The sequence below is a fragment of the Mus pahari genome, chromosome 1, assembly GCF_900095145.1.
Source record: "Mus pahari chromosome 1, PAHARI_EIJ_v1.1, whole genome shotgun sequence".
In the NCBI taxonomy this organism is placed as follows: Eukaryota; Metazoa; Chordata; class Mammalia; order Rodentia; family Muridae; genus Mus; species Mus pahari.
The window spans coordinates 60,367,614-60,385,451 of record NC_034590.1 but is presented as its reverse complement, the minus strand read 5'-3'; the positions used below and the strand labels follow the sequence as shown (position 1 = coordinate 60,385,451).

The window sequence follows — 17,838 nt, the reverse complement described above, 5'->3', positions numbered from 1 at the left end:
GCTCAGAAAGCTAAATGTTTTTCTGAGTGCACCAGGACAGGATGGGTCAGTGGTTAGTTGTAACAGTGTTTTAGTTTTATTTTCCAAATACTGAAGTTTTCTTAATTTTGTTTACACCAGTCTCAATTCTGGAATATTAGTGAAGAATTGTTGATCTTCTCTCTTTGAGTCAATACACTAGATATGGATAGACTTTCTGAAACTTCAGACTTTTGGAAAGTTCAGCTGTTCTTTGTATCAACAATGACTCTTATGGTGTAGTTAGAAACAGCTGTGAAACTTCTGCGACCGTTCCCTTCCCCAGTGTTATTGATGGTAGGAACACTTTCAATTGTATTGTTTTGACAAATCATCTCCTATACGTGTTTGGTTTTTTTCCAAAGAAAAATAAGTAGATTGACATAATAATAGCAATAATGGAATTTAAAATTTCTAAGGAAATATGAGAATAGGTATTTTTGGTTGTTTCTATTCTATAGTTACCACTGTTTTACTGGGGCCCCAATGTCCTTTCATGTGCAAGTGACTTTACCTAATGCCACTGCTTATCAGTAAAAGTGCTGATTTAAGTAAGGGCGCAGTGAAACCACAGAACCCGATTGCTCTGTAAGTGAAAGAAAGGCAGGCTTATTTGGGGAGTTCAGTGCTGAGATGGCTTGTCTCTTGAGATATGGAGCGAATGGCATAAGGTGGAAAAGCCTTGGTTTTAAAAGGAGCAGGTGGCTGTCAACTGGAGTCTGTAACAGGAAACAGCCTGGCAGTTTAGCATAGCAGTGGGGAGCATTTGTAATCAGGAGAGCCAGGACCTTTTCTGTGTGTTATAGGTGAGTGCTATTAGGGAGCTGGGCGCTCCACTGCTGGAGAAGCTAGGGGAGATTAGGGAGGTAGTCACTCTTCCTGACCGACAGAAGATCATTGCTTCACAAGCATCTGAGAATGCCCCCTGTAAGTCTGTCCCCTAGCAGTCTCTGTTTACCTGATGAGAATCCAGCCCCAGCTAAGCCTGTCATTCTGGGGTTTGGGGGCACAAATCCAAAATGTTTGGGGCCTGTTTGGACCTAATAGCCACGTGGTATAAACTTACTTTCGCTCTGAATGAGAAACTTATTGATTATGAGAAATTGTAATTATGATTGACCTGTGGATCCAGACCCAACTGATTCTTTTGAAAAATTTAAAGCGCACTGTAACACCTTTAAAAATGTTCTAGATTAAAGATTGCCTCATAGAAGTCCCATAGTGCCGGGTGTGCTGGCGCAAGCCTTTAATCCCAGCACTCGGGAGGCAGAGGCAGAGGCAGGCGGATTTCTGAGTTCCAGGCCAGCCTGGTCTACAGAGTGAGTTCCAGGACAGCCAGGGCTACACAGAGAAACCCTGACTCCAAAAAAAAAAAAAAAAAAAAACAACCCAAAAAAAGAGAAGTCCCATAGTATATTGTAGTTGATTAATTTGATTTAAAAATATCATCATGTTAAGTAAATTCTTTTTTAGAGAATATTATTTTATATAAGTTGTGAAAATAACTATCTTAACTAAGAAATTAAATTGTATTTGTATTTAACATGGTTTGTTTGTTTTCCTGTGGGGTGAAGACGACTAACTCCATGCTCTGTCCTTCAGGTTTATCGTAGGGAAGGAAGAGATCCCCACACACTCTTACTCACCAGAGACAGCATATGCCAAAGTGGAACAGAAGAGGGAGGAGCACAAGGGAACGCCGAGAGCAATGAGTATGATCGCTCTGGTTCGGACTCTCGTGGACTCCATGTGAGTGCTCTGTCCTGTGCTTCACTTACCCCTGTCTTGTGGTCACTGTGTATGGTAAGGCCTCCTTTTTCTCTTCAGGAAATGATGTTACTCTTTTGTTCCCAGCAATGACTATACCTAGAGTTTATGGGACGCATGGAATGGCAAAGGGATGTTGCCCATGCTTTCTCGTTGGGTGCTGCATCATTACATGCCTTTAAAACAGAGTTCGTGGACTTGGAACCATTTTCTGTTCCTTCTGGGCAGAGTTAAGGAGGCTGTAAAGGGAGGAGGCCGGAGACACTGGCGCATGCTCAGAGGCTGTGTGGACTGTGAGAAAAAGAGCAGTTGCTGAGAGAACCAAGATGTCACAGGAGTAAGGACAGTCTTCAAGTAAAGGGTGTTCTCCAGCAATGACAATACTCTGGGCTTTGGGATGGAATATTTATATGTATATTATACAGAAAAATAAGTCTTTACATTCTGAGTATTCATTTTTATATTGGCATAGACATTTAATAAGCTAAATTCAATGGTTTGAAGTTATGCCATCAGCCCTTGAAGCAGTGATGTTAGAACAGAGTGAGTCAGCAACAGTGAGAGGAAGTATGTGGGAATTTTTTCCTCCCCTTCGATAAACCTGAAGGACAGAGATGGATTTAGTCGTCTTCGCCCCATAGGGGGGAAAAACATGGTTAAATATGAACACAATTTAATTTCTTAGTTAAAATAGAAAGCTTGCCTGCCTTCCACTATCACTTGCCTGTACCAGCTTTGTGTCTCTAGAAAAATGGTTACCGTACCATTCTTCACAAAAATCCTTGTTATCATCTGTGGTTGGCACGAGTAGAATTGCCTGTTAAGCTGTGTAGGCATTGGCCAAATTCATTTGTTTGTTTCTTTGTTTTCATATTAGTCTATACTGCAAACAGAAGATGGGGGCACAGAAAGTATAAAGGTAGAAACAGGTGTGGCAGTGAACTGAAGCAAGTGTAAAAACAGGCTTGGGTTGCCTGTGTGAAGAACAGTGTAGTTTCCCTTGATGGGAGTAACTGAGTGTAGTAGGGAGAGCATGAGGGGATGAATGTGCATGGCTCGTGAGGGCCGGCACGCGTTCAGCCTTGGCAGGCCTTGCCTGAGCAGCTGTACTCAGATAAAACTATTCGAGGATTATATAGAAGCAACACTAAACGTCTGGGAGTAGCATTCTAGGACACTGGAATCCACTTTGGGTGACCAGGGAAAGCTCACATGACAGTACTGATGACATCAGCACTTTGCTGATGAAGTAGTTCTGGTAGTAAAACCTGACCTGTAAAAGAGTGATAGTTTGCCCAAGGCAGGCCAACCTCTGTAGCTCACCTCTGTTCAGCACTTCCACATGGCCAGATATGGCATATCATTCCCATGACATAAGACTTAGGTCAGAAGGAGCTAGTGCCATTGAGTTTGGCCAGGAGAAGCTTCCTGTGTAGTCCAGCTGCAGTGCTGGATTGGGTCTTGCTAAGGAGTTAGCACAGGTTTGGAGAAGCACAGAGCCAGAGCACTGCTCCAAGCTGCTTGCTGTTACACCCAGGGAGACGTTGGCGCTCTCTTCACAGGAACAGTAACTAGTCTGGAAGAAGCTACAGTGACTGCTGACTTTGGAACTTGAGCCCCTCAAAGAAAATGAGTTCTATTGAGATGCATGTTCATTGACTTACATTTTTATACTGAGGATGAATGAGGGGTCATAGAGTCGGTGTCCCACATGAACAGTAGTCCTGGCAGAAATGTTTATATGAAATTCCAGACTGTAAGTGGTTTACAGTTAAGTCACAAATAACCTTTTGAGTTCCCACATGATTCCTATTTCCATATTTATTTTAATAACTGAATTTTGAATTCTGACACTTTATCAGGTTTCTTTTTCCAGATGTTTCCTCTCAAATATAATTAAGTATAAATTCCTATAACCTGAACACATTCTCATTATGATTTTGTTTAAGCACTGACTTCACGGATGATTTATGGTCATCATACTCTGTAACAAGAGATTTAAAGTGCCTAAAATTTCATGGTGTATATAGAAGACAGTGTAGCCATATTTTTCATATTCAGTCACAAAGACTTGCCAGTACTGTCTCCCTGTTCCATAGTGTGTCACTTGAACTGCGATCACATGTTTTGTACAAGGTGTTAGCAACAAAATGAAAGCAACACTCTCTTAGCTCTACTTCTGTAGGCCTTACAGAAAGCTGTAACCATTTAGGGGGGAAAGTGGGATCTTTTTCTCCTTTACTGCTAAGAAATTTTTATGTAGGTTTGCAACACACTCATGCACTATGTATGCATCCATAGGCACATCCAGAGATGCATATATATGCACACATACTTTAATTATCATTAGTGTTGTCTCTCTGGTCTGATTTCAGATGCAAGCATGGACCAAGGCACAGATGCTGCAAGCACTATGAAGACAACTGCATTTCCTACTGCATTAAAGTGAGTCTACAAAGGTGGCTCCCTGATTTTTGTCATCAGTTGCTGCTTTATACCCAAGTAATGTTTCTGTAGTAATTTCTAAGCAAATAGAAAAGTCTACATCATTCTGCTGCCATTTAATTTGTATTTGACTCAGATTACTAGAGCATGCCTATAGATCAGCATTAAGGGAGTTAATTGTGTCCATTCACACAGATTCCCTATTCTCTAGGGCACATGGGCATTTTTGCAAAACTATACTTCTTGCCTCCTGACTTGTCTCTCATCACTAGCTCTGGAAAGAGTGTCTGGGGCAGGTGGCACCATCTGCTGTAAGTCCCTCAGTTTTGTGCTCACAGTTCCAGTGCTTTTTAAGAAGTCACTTACTTCTTACAAGGTCTGATTTTTTTTTTTTCTTTTTACTTTTTTTTGCTGGGGAGGGAGATTAGTTGACCAAGTCATACAAACCTCAGATGTGTAGTTCTCTCTGTATGGTGATGGAGAACTTAGGTACTTTCCCAAATCAGTGCTTATAAGTGGAATACCGAGACTCAATGTTGATAGTGGCATTTGCCCCACTTCCTATTCATCTCAGAATGCTCAGAGCCGTATCTAGGGTTAACAACAGTAGACTACATTTTCCTTGTGCAGTGTCCAGATTTGATTTCCTGCCTCATTTTCAAAGTAGCAACAACAAATAAACCAGACTCTACTGGCTTGTAAAGAGGGCGATTCTGTCTGTCTATTCAAAGGGAGAGTTCAGGCAGGGGTGGGGAGGTGACACTGAGCATTTTCTAGGAAAAATAAAAAAAAAGACTGAGAATTGACAAGCAGTCAGAAACCTAGTGACTCTTTAAAGCGTGTTCCAGTGCTAAGGACTTAGCAGTTTCGAAATACGTTAAACTGGAGACAAGTGGGAGAGAAGTTCACACTATGAAAATACTCACAAGTCTCTTTTGCTTGTTTTTGGGTTATCTATGTAACCCTGGCTGTCTGAGTATCGACTATGTACATTTGGAGCTCTCAGAGATCTGCTTGCCTCTGCCTCCGCCCCCGCCCCCGCCCCCACCCCCCCTCCCCCCGCAAGTTTTAACAAGGTGTGTCTCATTGTGGTGGAGCTTCGATTACACCACGTTAGGCTACCACCCTGATAGATATTCACATTAATTACATCCTTCTCAGCTCACTCTGCTCTCGGCTGTCTTAGTAGGATCCTGTTCCTGCCCACTTCTGTATTGGCTCTGTGCTTTCTGTCCAGCCTGTGTGACATGTTTTCATGAAATCATCTTCTCTTTTGGATCAACTTAAATGTCACACAGTCGGTGGCTTTTCTTTACTATTCAATCTAATACAAGTTTTTCTAGTGGCCAATTACTTCCTTCGTGACACATTGTAATTTTTAATTGTTATATTACTTTACTCATTTGGTTTCTCTTTCTACATATGATTGTAAAAAACCACAAAGACAAGAACTTGGTCTTGCCTGCCATGCCCCCACAGCCTTGTAATCCCAGTATATAATAGAAAGCCAGCAAATATTGCCTGAATACATGAAGGTGTGATTAATGGTTTTCAGAAACATATTGATTTTATCTTTTGAAAACTGGGTGAAAAAATTAGTCTTGTTTGTTCTAATCACTAGCATAATGTCACGGAGATAAAAGGACTGTCATAGTATTGAAAAAATACTGGGCAGTTCCAGTGAGTCAAACTCATAGGAATTCCCAAATGACTGGCCTATTTCATGGTCATGTGTTCACCAGGTTTTAGGAAAATCAATCCGTACTTTCTTGTAGCAATTCAGTTTTTTATTTTTCTAGAAAACAAAATTGTAATTGGAAAATACAGGTCTGACTTTTTGGAACGTAGCATGCAGGCCAAGGTCCTAGCTCTTTCCCCATTGCTGTGAGGCTGAGACAGGGAGGGTGAGGATGCAGTATTGAGTGTCTTCAGTCTCAGTTCCCTTCAGTGCAAAGCAGCGTTCCTCAGTTTAGCTTCATGCAGTTACCTAGATAGAGTTCCCATCTCCTAGAAATTTCTTTAACTTGGTTACTTAAAATATATACTTGAAATACGCGCACACACACACACACACACACACACACACACGAGCTCCATACAAACAGTGAAGTTATCTTCCATTTAAAACAAACCCATGCTTGTACCGATGACCAGACAGTTTTCTATTACAATTTCCTAAGGAAGGTGACTTTGTTCACTGCTGTTTTGGAATTTTCATGCTTGTGTTCCTAAAACCCTGTGGTTATTGTCAAAAGAAGGTAAAAAGATGCCCTTGTTTCTAGGGCTTCATCAGAATGTTCAGCGTGGGCTATTTGATCCAGTGCTGTCTCCGGATCCCCTCTGCCTTTAGGCATCTGTTTACAGAACCATCCCGGCTCCTCTCTCTCTTCTACAACAAGGAGAACTTCCAGCTGGGTGCTTTCCTTGGATCTTTTGTTAGTATATACAAGGTAAGCTTATCCAAAAAAAGAAGAAAGTGAGAGTTAATAAGGCTGGGGTGGAGAAATTGCTCTGCAGTTAAGAACACTTCCTGGCTGCTCTTCCAGAAGATCCCAGTTGGTTCATAGTATCTACATGGTAGGTCACAATCATCTGTAACTTCTTTTCCAGGAGATCTGGTGCCCTTTTCTGGCCTTTGTGTGCCCAGGCACATACATATGTAACATACATATACATGCATCCACATATGTAGGCAAAAGTCATACACATAGAGTAATGACTAAATGCTTAAAAAAAAAAAAGAGAGAAATGAATGGCATGGCCATTGTTAGAATAAGATGTGCTCTGGTCCAGCTATTGTGTTACTGGTGGTGCTTTCTAGACCATTCCTACCTATCTTGGCCTCACCAAGTGTATACAATATATTGTGAATTCAGGCAGGAAATGTTTGTTTAGGATTTTACTTAATATGCTTGACTTTATACCCATGTTGCATTTATTTATATATATTTTTTCATAGACTTATTTTCTTTTGTTTTCAGTACATAGACATTCTAAGAAAATGTGTATTTTCTAAGTAAAATCTAATAATATTCCAATTTTTTAAAAACACATTACAGTTTAGTTCCTCATTTTAGAATACTTTTGCGCTTTTTAGCGGATGACAGGATTTGGCTAACACTGTAGTGGTCTTCTCTTGTGACCTATGAGCAGCAGGTTGTTACCTTTTGTCCGCTCAGTTTCTGTCGTGCTGTCTAAAATAGTGAATCCTCATCACTTATTCTGCCATTGCTTGTAGTTGTGCTACATATGTCTACATATGTCTTGATATGTCAGCAAGCCCCTCAACACATGTATAGAGTTCATCCTTGACACGGAACATTTAGATGTTAACTCACTGCCTACTGTTTAGTAGAGACACTAATGTGTTACTCATTACACTGAAGTGTTTTGCTATCTGAATTTTAGTTTGTGTATTTAAATTCAGATTCTAGGTGATAAATTGTTCATTTATGAATGTTTTTAATTTTTGAATTTCACTTATTTTTATCTTTAAAATTGGGTTTCTTTCAGGCTATATATAATTGGTTCCCTCCCACATTGAGATAAGATCTTATGTGGCCCAAACTGGCCTTGAGTCCCACCAGTCCCCCTGCATCAGCCTTCCGAGTATTGGGATTGTGCATGTGAACTGCCGTCATTTACTTGTGGTGTCTAGACTCTGCGTGTCAGCTGTGTACAGTGTGGTCTGTCTAAGGCCTCTGTAATTCTCCTTAGTTATTTTCTATTCCATCGTCTTCCTTGTTACTCCCTCTATATTTTGGTTCATTTATTTTTATTGGTTTTATATTATTGTTCCTGCTGACTTATCTTTAATATTTGTTGTTATAACTTAGTGTTCTTAGCATTCAGAATATTTGTTTTTTTATCAGCTCAACATTAAATAGTATTATCACTTTATGTACAATGTGAAAATATTACACTGTGCACTGAATTCCTTTTTAGCCTTTGTGCTGTGTATTTATCTTTAAAAGCTTAAAATTCTACAGCACATAGTTTATATTTTGCTTTATAGTCATCTTGTTCCTTAGAAAACCAGAGAGTGAGGATTTTAATCTTTGGATCATGTGATTTCTGTCACAGCTACTGAACTCTGTTTTTGGGGTGAGAAGGCAGTTTAGGCAAGGTGTCAATGTAAGCATGGCTGTGTTCCAGTAAAATGTACCATATCATAGGTACAATTTCATAGAATTTTTAGAACATAAATACTATCTTTTTATTTATTTTTATCCATGTAAAATAATAATAATTACTACTATTTTTTTAAAGACTTTAAAAACTGGCACAATAACACATGCTTCTAGTTACAACTACTCTGGAGACTGAGGCAGAAAGATTGATTGAACTCCAGCAACATAGCCAGGCCTGGTGTCAAACAGAACCCAAACAGAGAAACAAACCAAAGCAAGGGTTACCTCCCAAGCCATAGGAAGTCACCCGGTGGCCATTTTTAGCTAAAAAGCCATAATTTGTTGACTCTTGCTTTGACTGATAAGGGACACATGTCTTCTAAATTTACCCTTTTCTCCATCTTCTAGTACTCTTTGTATAGAGCTGAGCTTTTGCCTAGCATCACCTTCTGTTGGCTGAGGAATAAATGACCTTCCTTGTAGTCTGTGTCTGCTGCAGGTGAATTGTCTCTTTCATTGCCACTGCTGAGAACCAGTGTCTGTGGGTCCGGTATCCTGACTTGACAGATGAGTAATTTCTCCAGCTCCTTTGCTTTGTTAAGATGGAAATGACTCTTGCCTCTAGGTCCTGTCTTTTGAGGTACATTCATGGGCAGGCTTTTGAAAAGCAGCCCAACAGTGTGACATGCGATCTTTGTAAGTGTATCCAGGGCTGCAAGTGAACTTCCCATCACAGGTCCAGCTTGTCTCACACAGGATCTGGTTGCTGAGAGAATCACTCAGTGCAGCTTTTGTTCTCATGCACTTTTTTTTTTTTCTCCTCAGAAATAATGTAACCAAGCTTATTGTGTTCCCTCCTTAATACAGGGCACAAGTTGTTTCCTCCGCTGGATCAGGAATCTGGATGATGAGCTGCATGCTATTGTGGCTGGTAAGTTAGTAATCAAAAGAATGACCATTGTTGTAGCATTGGTGGCAGGATGAGGTACAAGCCTGAAAAGCCACCCAGTTTTTATTTCTTCCTGCATTGTAATCATGTCCCTGCTGACGCACTCACCAGTGGGGGAAGTTAGATGGGTCGAGGCACTCTTGCTGTCTGGTATTTGGAGTTGGCAGTATAATAATTCAGGTTGCTGTAATTGCCAGAAATCTTAGAGGATGTGTCATAAAAGTACCCAAAGACTTGTTTAGATAATTATATGAAAGTTATTAACATGAAATCCAGTTAGAATTCTTGAAAAATCTATTTTTACCACTGGAAAATGATATTTAAATTGTTAAAAGGCATTCGATTTTTTATAAAAGTAAAAATGAAAGATGGTTTTCTAGGGTGAAATGTATGTACTGCTTAGCCTCTAGGATTCCAGCCCCAGCCCTCTAGTTTTCCACGTATACAGCAAAGGTGATGCCATGCACAGTAGTATAGTGACCACACTGAAAATAATTTGAGCTGTAATAGACAAGAGAATATTCCCTTTGAAGAAAGAACCGATACCAATGGCTTTTACATTATTGTTTAAAGTAGTGTTGGGCAAGACTACAGCTCTTTAAGTTAGGGTTTCTTGTTAAAAGTAACTCATACTATTTGTTCTCCACCCTGAAGATCATTGGTTCTACTTTTAAAACATGGATTAACAATGTCTTGCTCCATTCTAGTGTCATTGGGCTTGTTACTGTCCTTGTGGGTTCTTCCCAACTGAAGGCAATGCAAAAGCAAAATTTTTCCTATTTAAGAGAGTTAACATTTCTGATGACTTAACCACAAAGAAATAATTTGCAATCTAATCAGTTTTTCCTTGTCATTTCAGGGTTTTTGGCAGGTGTGTCGATGATGTTTTATAAAAGCACAACAATTTCCATGTACCTAGCTTCTAAGCTGGTGGAGGTAAGCACGGATCTTATGCCTGAGAAGTTCCCAAGCACACACCGTTTGCAGGAGGTGTGGAATTGCTTCAGTTGCAAGAATGACTGCTACCAAAGCAAGCTCTGGTTCCAGCCACATCCTGATAGTCAGCTTCCCACCTACCTTTATTTTTCTTTACACAGAAAAACAGAGTCCACCATGCCCATGAGCGCGCATTAGCATCTAGACTGTCTTTTCACGTGTGTTCTGCCACCCCATATACCATATTGTGTCTTTCCACCTATACAAACTCAGGAGAAATGCTTCTTAAAAGAAAAGCAATAGTACTGCCAAAGTATGACCACAATACTTTTTCTTTTTTATTTAAAAGGCCCATGAGTGATTTGTTTTCATCTTACATGCATGTTTTTGCCATCCTTTTGAGCCATTCAAAAATTTAAGCTGTCTTAATTTTTGTAGTTACCCACTTTTCCTCCTCCTCTGTTAGGTGTTCTCTCCCTCCTGTCTGCTTCCTTTCTTTGGTATTTAACTCCTATCTTTCCTGTGAACCATTAACTAGATTCAAAAGCTTACATTTAACCTTTATTTTCCCAGGAGTGGGTAGGGTATGGGAGAGTCATGTGTGTGAATATCCCATTGTATCATGTTCAGAAGTGTGTGCTCGTCTTTTTGTTAGCATTGATAGGGCCAACTTGACGCTCCTTTTGCACCTCTGGCTCACACTCTGCATGTGTCAGTGATCATCCTCAGCCTCACTAGTCCATTGAGTTACAGAATGCTGCAGAGGCACAAGCATAGAGGCAGGAGGTCAGGCACTCAAGGCCAGATACATCCATTGACATCAGATGAAACTGGTATTGGGATGTCAGCCAAGCAGTCGTATGCTTCTCTGTTCTTGTCTCATCAATGTATAGCAAAACAGACTGGCCTGGACAGAGTGCTGATGACACTTTAATGACAATTGAAAGCGTTAATCATCTGCCATGGTTTGTGAAATGAATTTAAATGGTGTATAGTAACCATTTTTCCATGGTTGAAGTTTATTTTTGTTAAAATGCTATACCGTGCTGTAGTGAACTGACAGGAAACCCCACTGCACCGTCAGCTTTCCATTGCTGTGGCACATATGTGAGGTAGATAACAATGGAAGAGAGAAAGGCTATTCTGGCTCATGGATGGTAGGCTTCCGCCTGTTCTAACCGGCTATGCCTTTGGCTGTATGCCATGTGGAGAGTGGGTGGGGCACAGCTCTTACTTTACAGGGGGGAGGGAACTGAAGGAGAAGGGAGGGAAGTTTCCTAGTGTCCTCTTCCAAGGAATGCCTCCAGTAATCAGAGGTCTCCACACGGAGTGCGCTGGCTGCAGAGTGCTTCTTCCCAGTAACAGCTCTCTGGGGACAGTCTGTTAATATTTGGGGACAATCTGTTAATATCTGGGGACAGTCTGTTAATATTTGGGTCTTTGAGGGATATTTTAGATCCAAACTTTGGCATGTATAATTTTTTTCTTGGAACTTATAAATAAAACGTGTTTTGTGTTCCCATTACTACAGTAGGTGCTAGCAAGCATAGGGCTCCTGCCCTTCACTGACTTAGAATGTGGTTCCGTTCATATGCTTAGTGTGATATTTAGGAGCATTCAAGTACTGAAAGATTATAAGATAACTTCTGTTTAACATTATGTGATGCTATTTACATATTCTACTTTCTTCAGCATGAATATTCCTGCCCTATGATAATTGCCTTTCATGTTTTTTTGGAAATAATGATTAATAAAGTAATTACATATCCTGTTTTCTAAGTTGTACCTATGTGTGCACTCTACAGGTTTTCTATATCCCAGTCGCTGATGCATACTTATTCCTATCTATTTCTTTCTCAGTATATATTTCTGATTGATAAGTATATAACGTATTTTCCTGTCATTTCTTCTGTTTCTTTTTCTCTTTGGGTATGGTAGCAGCTGTGTGTCTTATTTTTTTTAATGTCAAAATAAAAAAAAAATGAATTTTGGGGATTAAATTTTAACAAGGTGAATTTATGTAGCAAATGTGGGAGCTGCAGAAGACCACCAGAGGATGAGGAGACTGGGTTCAATCTGCTGCCCTTCGTGGACTGCCCACTTCTTCTTGAAGCCTCCATCCAGTGGGAACTCTAGATTCTTAGCTGCCTTTCCACATGCTTTCCAGTTTCTCTTAGCTTTCAGTGTATCAGAAAACCTCTTATAATGAATTTCCCCTGTTCTGAATGTATAGTCAGTATCTGTTCTGTGTCTCCTGCATGCTTGTGTGTATGCGTACATGCTTGAGTATGTGTGTGTGCGTGTGTGTGCGTGCGTGTGTGTGTGTATGTTGTATTGTGTCGTGTCGTGTCGTGTCGTGTCCTCCGCTGACATAGCAGTTGGGTCTTCTGTATGTTGAAGTGTACTCATCCTGTTGTTGACTTCCATCCTGTGACAAGCTAGTGTACTGACTGAAAGCATGGCGCTAGGGAACTTTGAGAGCAACTTGAAACACTAATGTTTTGCTTTTAGAATCTCAGTAAAAATTTGGTTCAATTCTGTTTTTTTTTTTTAAATTTAATTTACTAGTTATTTTTATTGTATCATAAATATATTGTTCTATGACAATTTCAAGTTTAAAAATGTGATACTTTGAGAAACATTCCAAATCATTTTCAAAGTTCTCCTTGGTCCTATTCCCTTTGTTCCCTGGGAGAGCCGAATGATACATAATACATAATTTGCATGTATATAAATATCACATGTAGTTATGCCTCTCTCACAGCTCTCACCAGAGTGCAGGGCGTGTGTCTACTAGGCTTAAATTTTATTCACTTTCAAATTCCTTTCTCCTAGCACTGTGCTCATCATCGTTCACATCAGGAATACACAAGTCTAATACAAGGAAAGAAGCACTTAAGCATTTACAAAAGCATGTAAGAAGAAATGACATCAGTGCAACAGAAATGAAGTACTGTTCAGTTTCACACACAAGAGCATCACTGCTCAAAGCTGGAGTTTGGCGTGAAGGAATGAAGGAAGGAAAAGCTAACTTAGAACACTGTCATGGCAGATGTGAATGATTGAGCTTTAGAGGAAAGAAAAGGATTCTGAAAGGCAGAAAATATACTTGTGGAATTCACTACTGAGTTCTGTTTTAATACTGCTCAGTTTTTAAATGCAATCTAAACTCTTGCCTTATGCTTGATTTTCAGACAATGTATTTCAAGGGCATCGAGGCTGGAAAGGTTCCGTATTTTCCTCAAGCAGATACTATCATCTATTCCATCTCTACAGCAATTTGTTTCCATGCAGTAAGTACAGTTCTTGGGAAGACAGCACAAGTTTCCACTTCTGCTTTACATTAAGCCAGTGGTGGTGGGAAATTGAAGCCTAGCAACACCTTGTTTGTCCAGTTTCCTTCTTAATGGTCTGTTTTCTCAGCAGAAGACCTTGCATGTCTGAAAGCACTGACCATGTTAATGAGTCAGGCCTTACTTAAAGAGCAGACCAATATTTATGTCTAAATGGAACACAGGGATAAGTGAATTCCTAGCCCTGGATTGCAGGGAGAGCACCTGATGCAGTCCTCATTGGGGAAAGCTACCTTAACAATATGCACAGGTGCCCTCTGCGACACTCCAGCGTTCCTCGGGAAGGGGAGGGATAAGTGGTCTTCTGTGTTTCCTATTATCATTTTTTTCTGCCTCTGTATTAAAGACCATTGCTGAGTTTGGGTGTAGGAGGAGCTTTTACTTGCTTTTCCCCAGTGATGGTGTCAGCTTGAAGCTCAGTAAAGTCAAATTATCAGCTCTCTACTGGCCATTCATGCTTCCTGATAATGATGGCTATTCTCTGATTATCATCTCAAAAGCAACATGTCTACTTGAAAGCATATTGACAAAGATAGAGTCTTGAGAGTGACTTAAACATAAGAGCAATTTTTCCTCACTACAGTTTTTTAAAAATGCAACAAACAACAAAAATAGAGATAAGAACTACTATATTGCTTAAGACTACAGTGTTGATATTTACCAAATAACTATGTAATTGCACAATCTTAGGCTGTTATGGAAGTTCAGAACTTGCGACCATCTTACTGGAAGTTCCTTTTAAGGCTCACCAAGGGCAGGTATGTGACCAAGTTGATTTTAATGTTTATAACATGAATAACTTCTACAAGGGTATTATAAATGTCTTTGTTCCCTGAGGGAATGTTCTTTCAGTAGTAAATTAGTTATTTATATGTAAATCAATATGTCCAACATAGTAAAAAAAAAATCAGATCTGAGTGAAAACTTTGAGTTAAAACTAAATATTTGACCCCTTTCCCTTATAATAGTTTAGACATTTTAAATATTCTAGATTAATGTGCTCACCTGCTAACTGCCAGTTTGTCAGCAATTAGATAGTCAGCATTTAATCTTATCTGTGAATCTTTAAACTCTTTTTTTTTTATTATTTAAAATATCAAGTTCAAGTTGGAAATATAGGTCAGTGTCAGATTTGCCTTGTTTTTGCAAGGGCCAGCTCTCCTCTATGACCCCAGGGCTGCAGGGGGTGAACTAATAGACATAGGCTGACTGAGTTGGACTTCAATTCTGGTCACTTTTACTAAGGGAAATATATTTACTCTCACAATCTTAAGTTTATTTTGTTCTTTAATGATATAATAATTTATATACCATAGTCTATTCTGTGTTGCTATCAGAGATTGCCTGACACTGGGTAATACACATACTAAAAAGGTTTGTTTGACTCATGATTCTTATAGCTGGAAGGTACAAACTGTCCATCAACAGGCTTCCATGTTGGATTTCGGTATATCAATTCTGGCCAGTGATTTAGAATCAATTTCAATCTACTATCTTCTCCAGAAATGAAGTGATTGTGAATAAGAAGGGAGACCTACAATCCTTCCCCCAACAATTCCATAAGAGTCCCCAATCTCCATCCAAAGTTTGGCTGTGGGGGTACCCTCTCAGAGGAGAAGGGAATGGGAAATGGGAGATGGTCTTGGGGGTGGTGGTGGAAGAGGGCAGCATTTAGAATATAAATAAATAAATACATAATACATATATAAATACATATGTACATGCAAACATAAATAAATAAATGATTTTTTTTTTAAATGTGAGACCTTAAAAGGTCTATCCTATGCACCAACTAAAACTGTTCTCAACATGCTTTATCTCTAGGGTTGGATGATGGTTAATATAAGGCATAATTTTTAATCACTACATTTTTTTTTTTTTTACTGTGTTTGTATCCATGTATGTGTGCAGCAGAGGTTATAGAACAGCTGTGGGAGTCAGTCAGGTCTCTTGCCATCATGCGGGTTCTAGGGATGGAAGTCATGTCAGACTTAGAAACAAGTGCCCTTACCTAGTGAGCATCTTGCCTCTCTGTGAGGGTACTGTTTACTCTGTTGCGTTAGTTCTCTCTGCTGTCTGCTCCTTAGTCATTACATATTTGCATATTTGGATTGTTCTGTTCTCACTGTGTGACATTAAAATCTCAGATACGAGAGCAGTTACACTTAACACCCTTGCCTTGTTGGTAAGTGTTAAGTGGTTCCCTGTCAGTATTCTGTGATTTAATTCATCAGAAAAATACTGATTAGTCAGGTTTTACATTTGAAATCACCTAATGTATAGAGCTCTAGATGTGTCTAAAATACTAATTGAGGGCTGTGGTTTTTTGCCTTGGGGAATTATCTTTTAAATGATAATCCTGGACAGTGACACTTGGTCATTGGAATGCCCATGTAACATTGGAAACTGCCACTGAATTTCAGAACTTTTGCCTTGCCAATCCAACCTGACTTTGCATTTCCTTAAAGCCAAATCAGAGGAATTGACTGGTGTCTTCCATGAATGTCTTTACCACTTTCTGTACTGTGTTTTCTTCCACAGGTTTGCACTCATGAACCGAAAAGCCCTGGATGTGTTTGGGACTGGCGCATCTAGAGAATTTCACAACTTCATCCCCAGACTAGACCCACGATACACAGTTGTCACACCGGAGCTGCCCATAGACTTTTCCTGAAGATGACTGTAACTTATTGACTGTGTCTCACCATTTTCTCCTGAAGAGTTAATTATGTTCAACACAGAAGGGGCCCAAGCTGAACCTCAGTGTTACGTCAACGAGAGATGCTTTTTCTTTCTTTTCATACCAATCAGAAATACAGAAGCTTTTTAGAAAGGCGTTGCTTAATAATTAAGCTTCCTCTGTAGCCAGAATCTCATTCTGGGTCATGTAGTGTTGACATTATGATATATTGTTGATTAAATTATGTCCACAAAGAATATTGAATAATCTATGTAGAAATATAATAAGAGTATACTTAAAAATTACTTTAAAAGATATCTTTAGTTCATTCCAATAGAATTCTTGGTCAAAACTAAGAATATTTCTTCACTTTAGGATTTGCAAGAGATCACGGGTACATGGATCCAGTCCGTGGTTTTTATGCTTTTGAATGGATTTCCGTAGCTATGGGGTATTGGAGATGGGGCATTGCTGCTTTGCTGTGGAGCAATGTGGAGAAAGTGGCCATTCTTATTTCAGGGATACAAACGTGGGTTTCATACCATTTGAGCCAGTGTCATGGTGGTACCCATGCTCTCTTGTTCAGCTCTCAGTCCTGTCTCTCTTCACAACCAGATGGGCTGGTTGGTAGCCTAGTGACCTTATATGATAGTAGCAGGTTAGGAACAAATGGAAACCGGCAGGTGCTGCTGTAAAGAATATGTCTCAGTGTTCACTGGAGTGTTACACTTGAATATTGTCAAGCAGACATCGTAAAAGCCAATCTTCACACCTCCTATAGGCAGATTGTATTTATTTTCACCACAGTGACCGGGCTCTTTATAGCTCGGTCTGAATGCCATTGGTGTTTTAGATCCCATGGAACAAAAGAGCTTTGGGCCAGTTTGACAGTTGGTACCCCTTCTAATGCCTCACCTAAATGGGGCATTTTATGAGTAAAAATGTGAAAATGCAGTGATTGTTGGGAGTTCATCTCTCACTAATTGGATTCCTGTTCCCCTGCTTCCTGTTCATTAACCAGTTCACTCTGGAGTTAAGGGACAACAGATCGTTGGTGCTGATTATAGAAGCAGTCCTGGACAGCTGATTGAAATATGATCACTTGGGGTTTCTGGGGAAAGTTGTACTTTTCTAAGTTAATATAGAAGTCTAAAGAGGTTGCGATGTCTACAGTTAATGTAATATATAGGAATTATCTTTAAATATATAATTTTGTTGCTAAAAAGGTTTCAGGCCATTGTAAGTTATGCAGTAGAACTTGTGTTATGACAGGAATTGTAACCCAGACATTAAAAATACTTAATCTCCCTTATTCAGTTGCATCAGCACTTGTATTTCTGTGTAATCCTACCCTTGGTTGTTATGGTAAATTGAGTCCCTACAGAAAGACAGACTCTAGTGCCATCATGTAACAGAACCACTTTGAGTTTGCTCAGAATTTTGCGTTATGATTAGCTTTCTAGAGTGGGATTACCTGGTTGGTAATACTGTTAAAGGGTCATTTTGGTTTTGGACTTCCACACTGATTAATTAATGCAGTTTTAGGTTTTTATTCACTGG

General features: G+C 39.6%; 1 protein-coding gene across 1 annotated transcript in view; it reads left to right on the top strand.

The window, feature by feature from the left end:
• The window catches only part of Tmem135 (transmembrane protein 135), a 186,545-nt gene extending 168,955 nt beyond the window's left edge, over positions 1–17,590 (top strand). Inside the window, exons 8-15 of the mRNA XM_021194415.1 lie at positions 1,621–1,767; positions 4,161–4,230; positions 6,513–6,680; positions 9,228–9,291; positions 10,169–10,245; positions 13,440–13,538; positions 14,289–14,356; positions 16,140–17,590. Coding sequence (XP_021050074.1) covers positions 1,621–1,767; positions 4,161–4,230; positions 6,513–6,680; positions 9,228–9,291; positions 10,169–10,245; positions 13,440–13,538; positions 14,289–14,356; positions 16,140–16,272 — 826 coding nt within the window. The 3' untranslated portion in view covers positions 16,273–17,590. The remainder of the gene's footprint in view (positions 1–1,620; positions 1,768–4,160; positions 4,231–6,512; positions 6,681–9,227; positions 9,292–10,168; positions 10,246–13,439; positions 13,539–14,288; positions 14,357–16,139) is intronic.
• Positions 17,591–17,838: the final 248 nt, after the last annotated feature.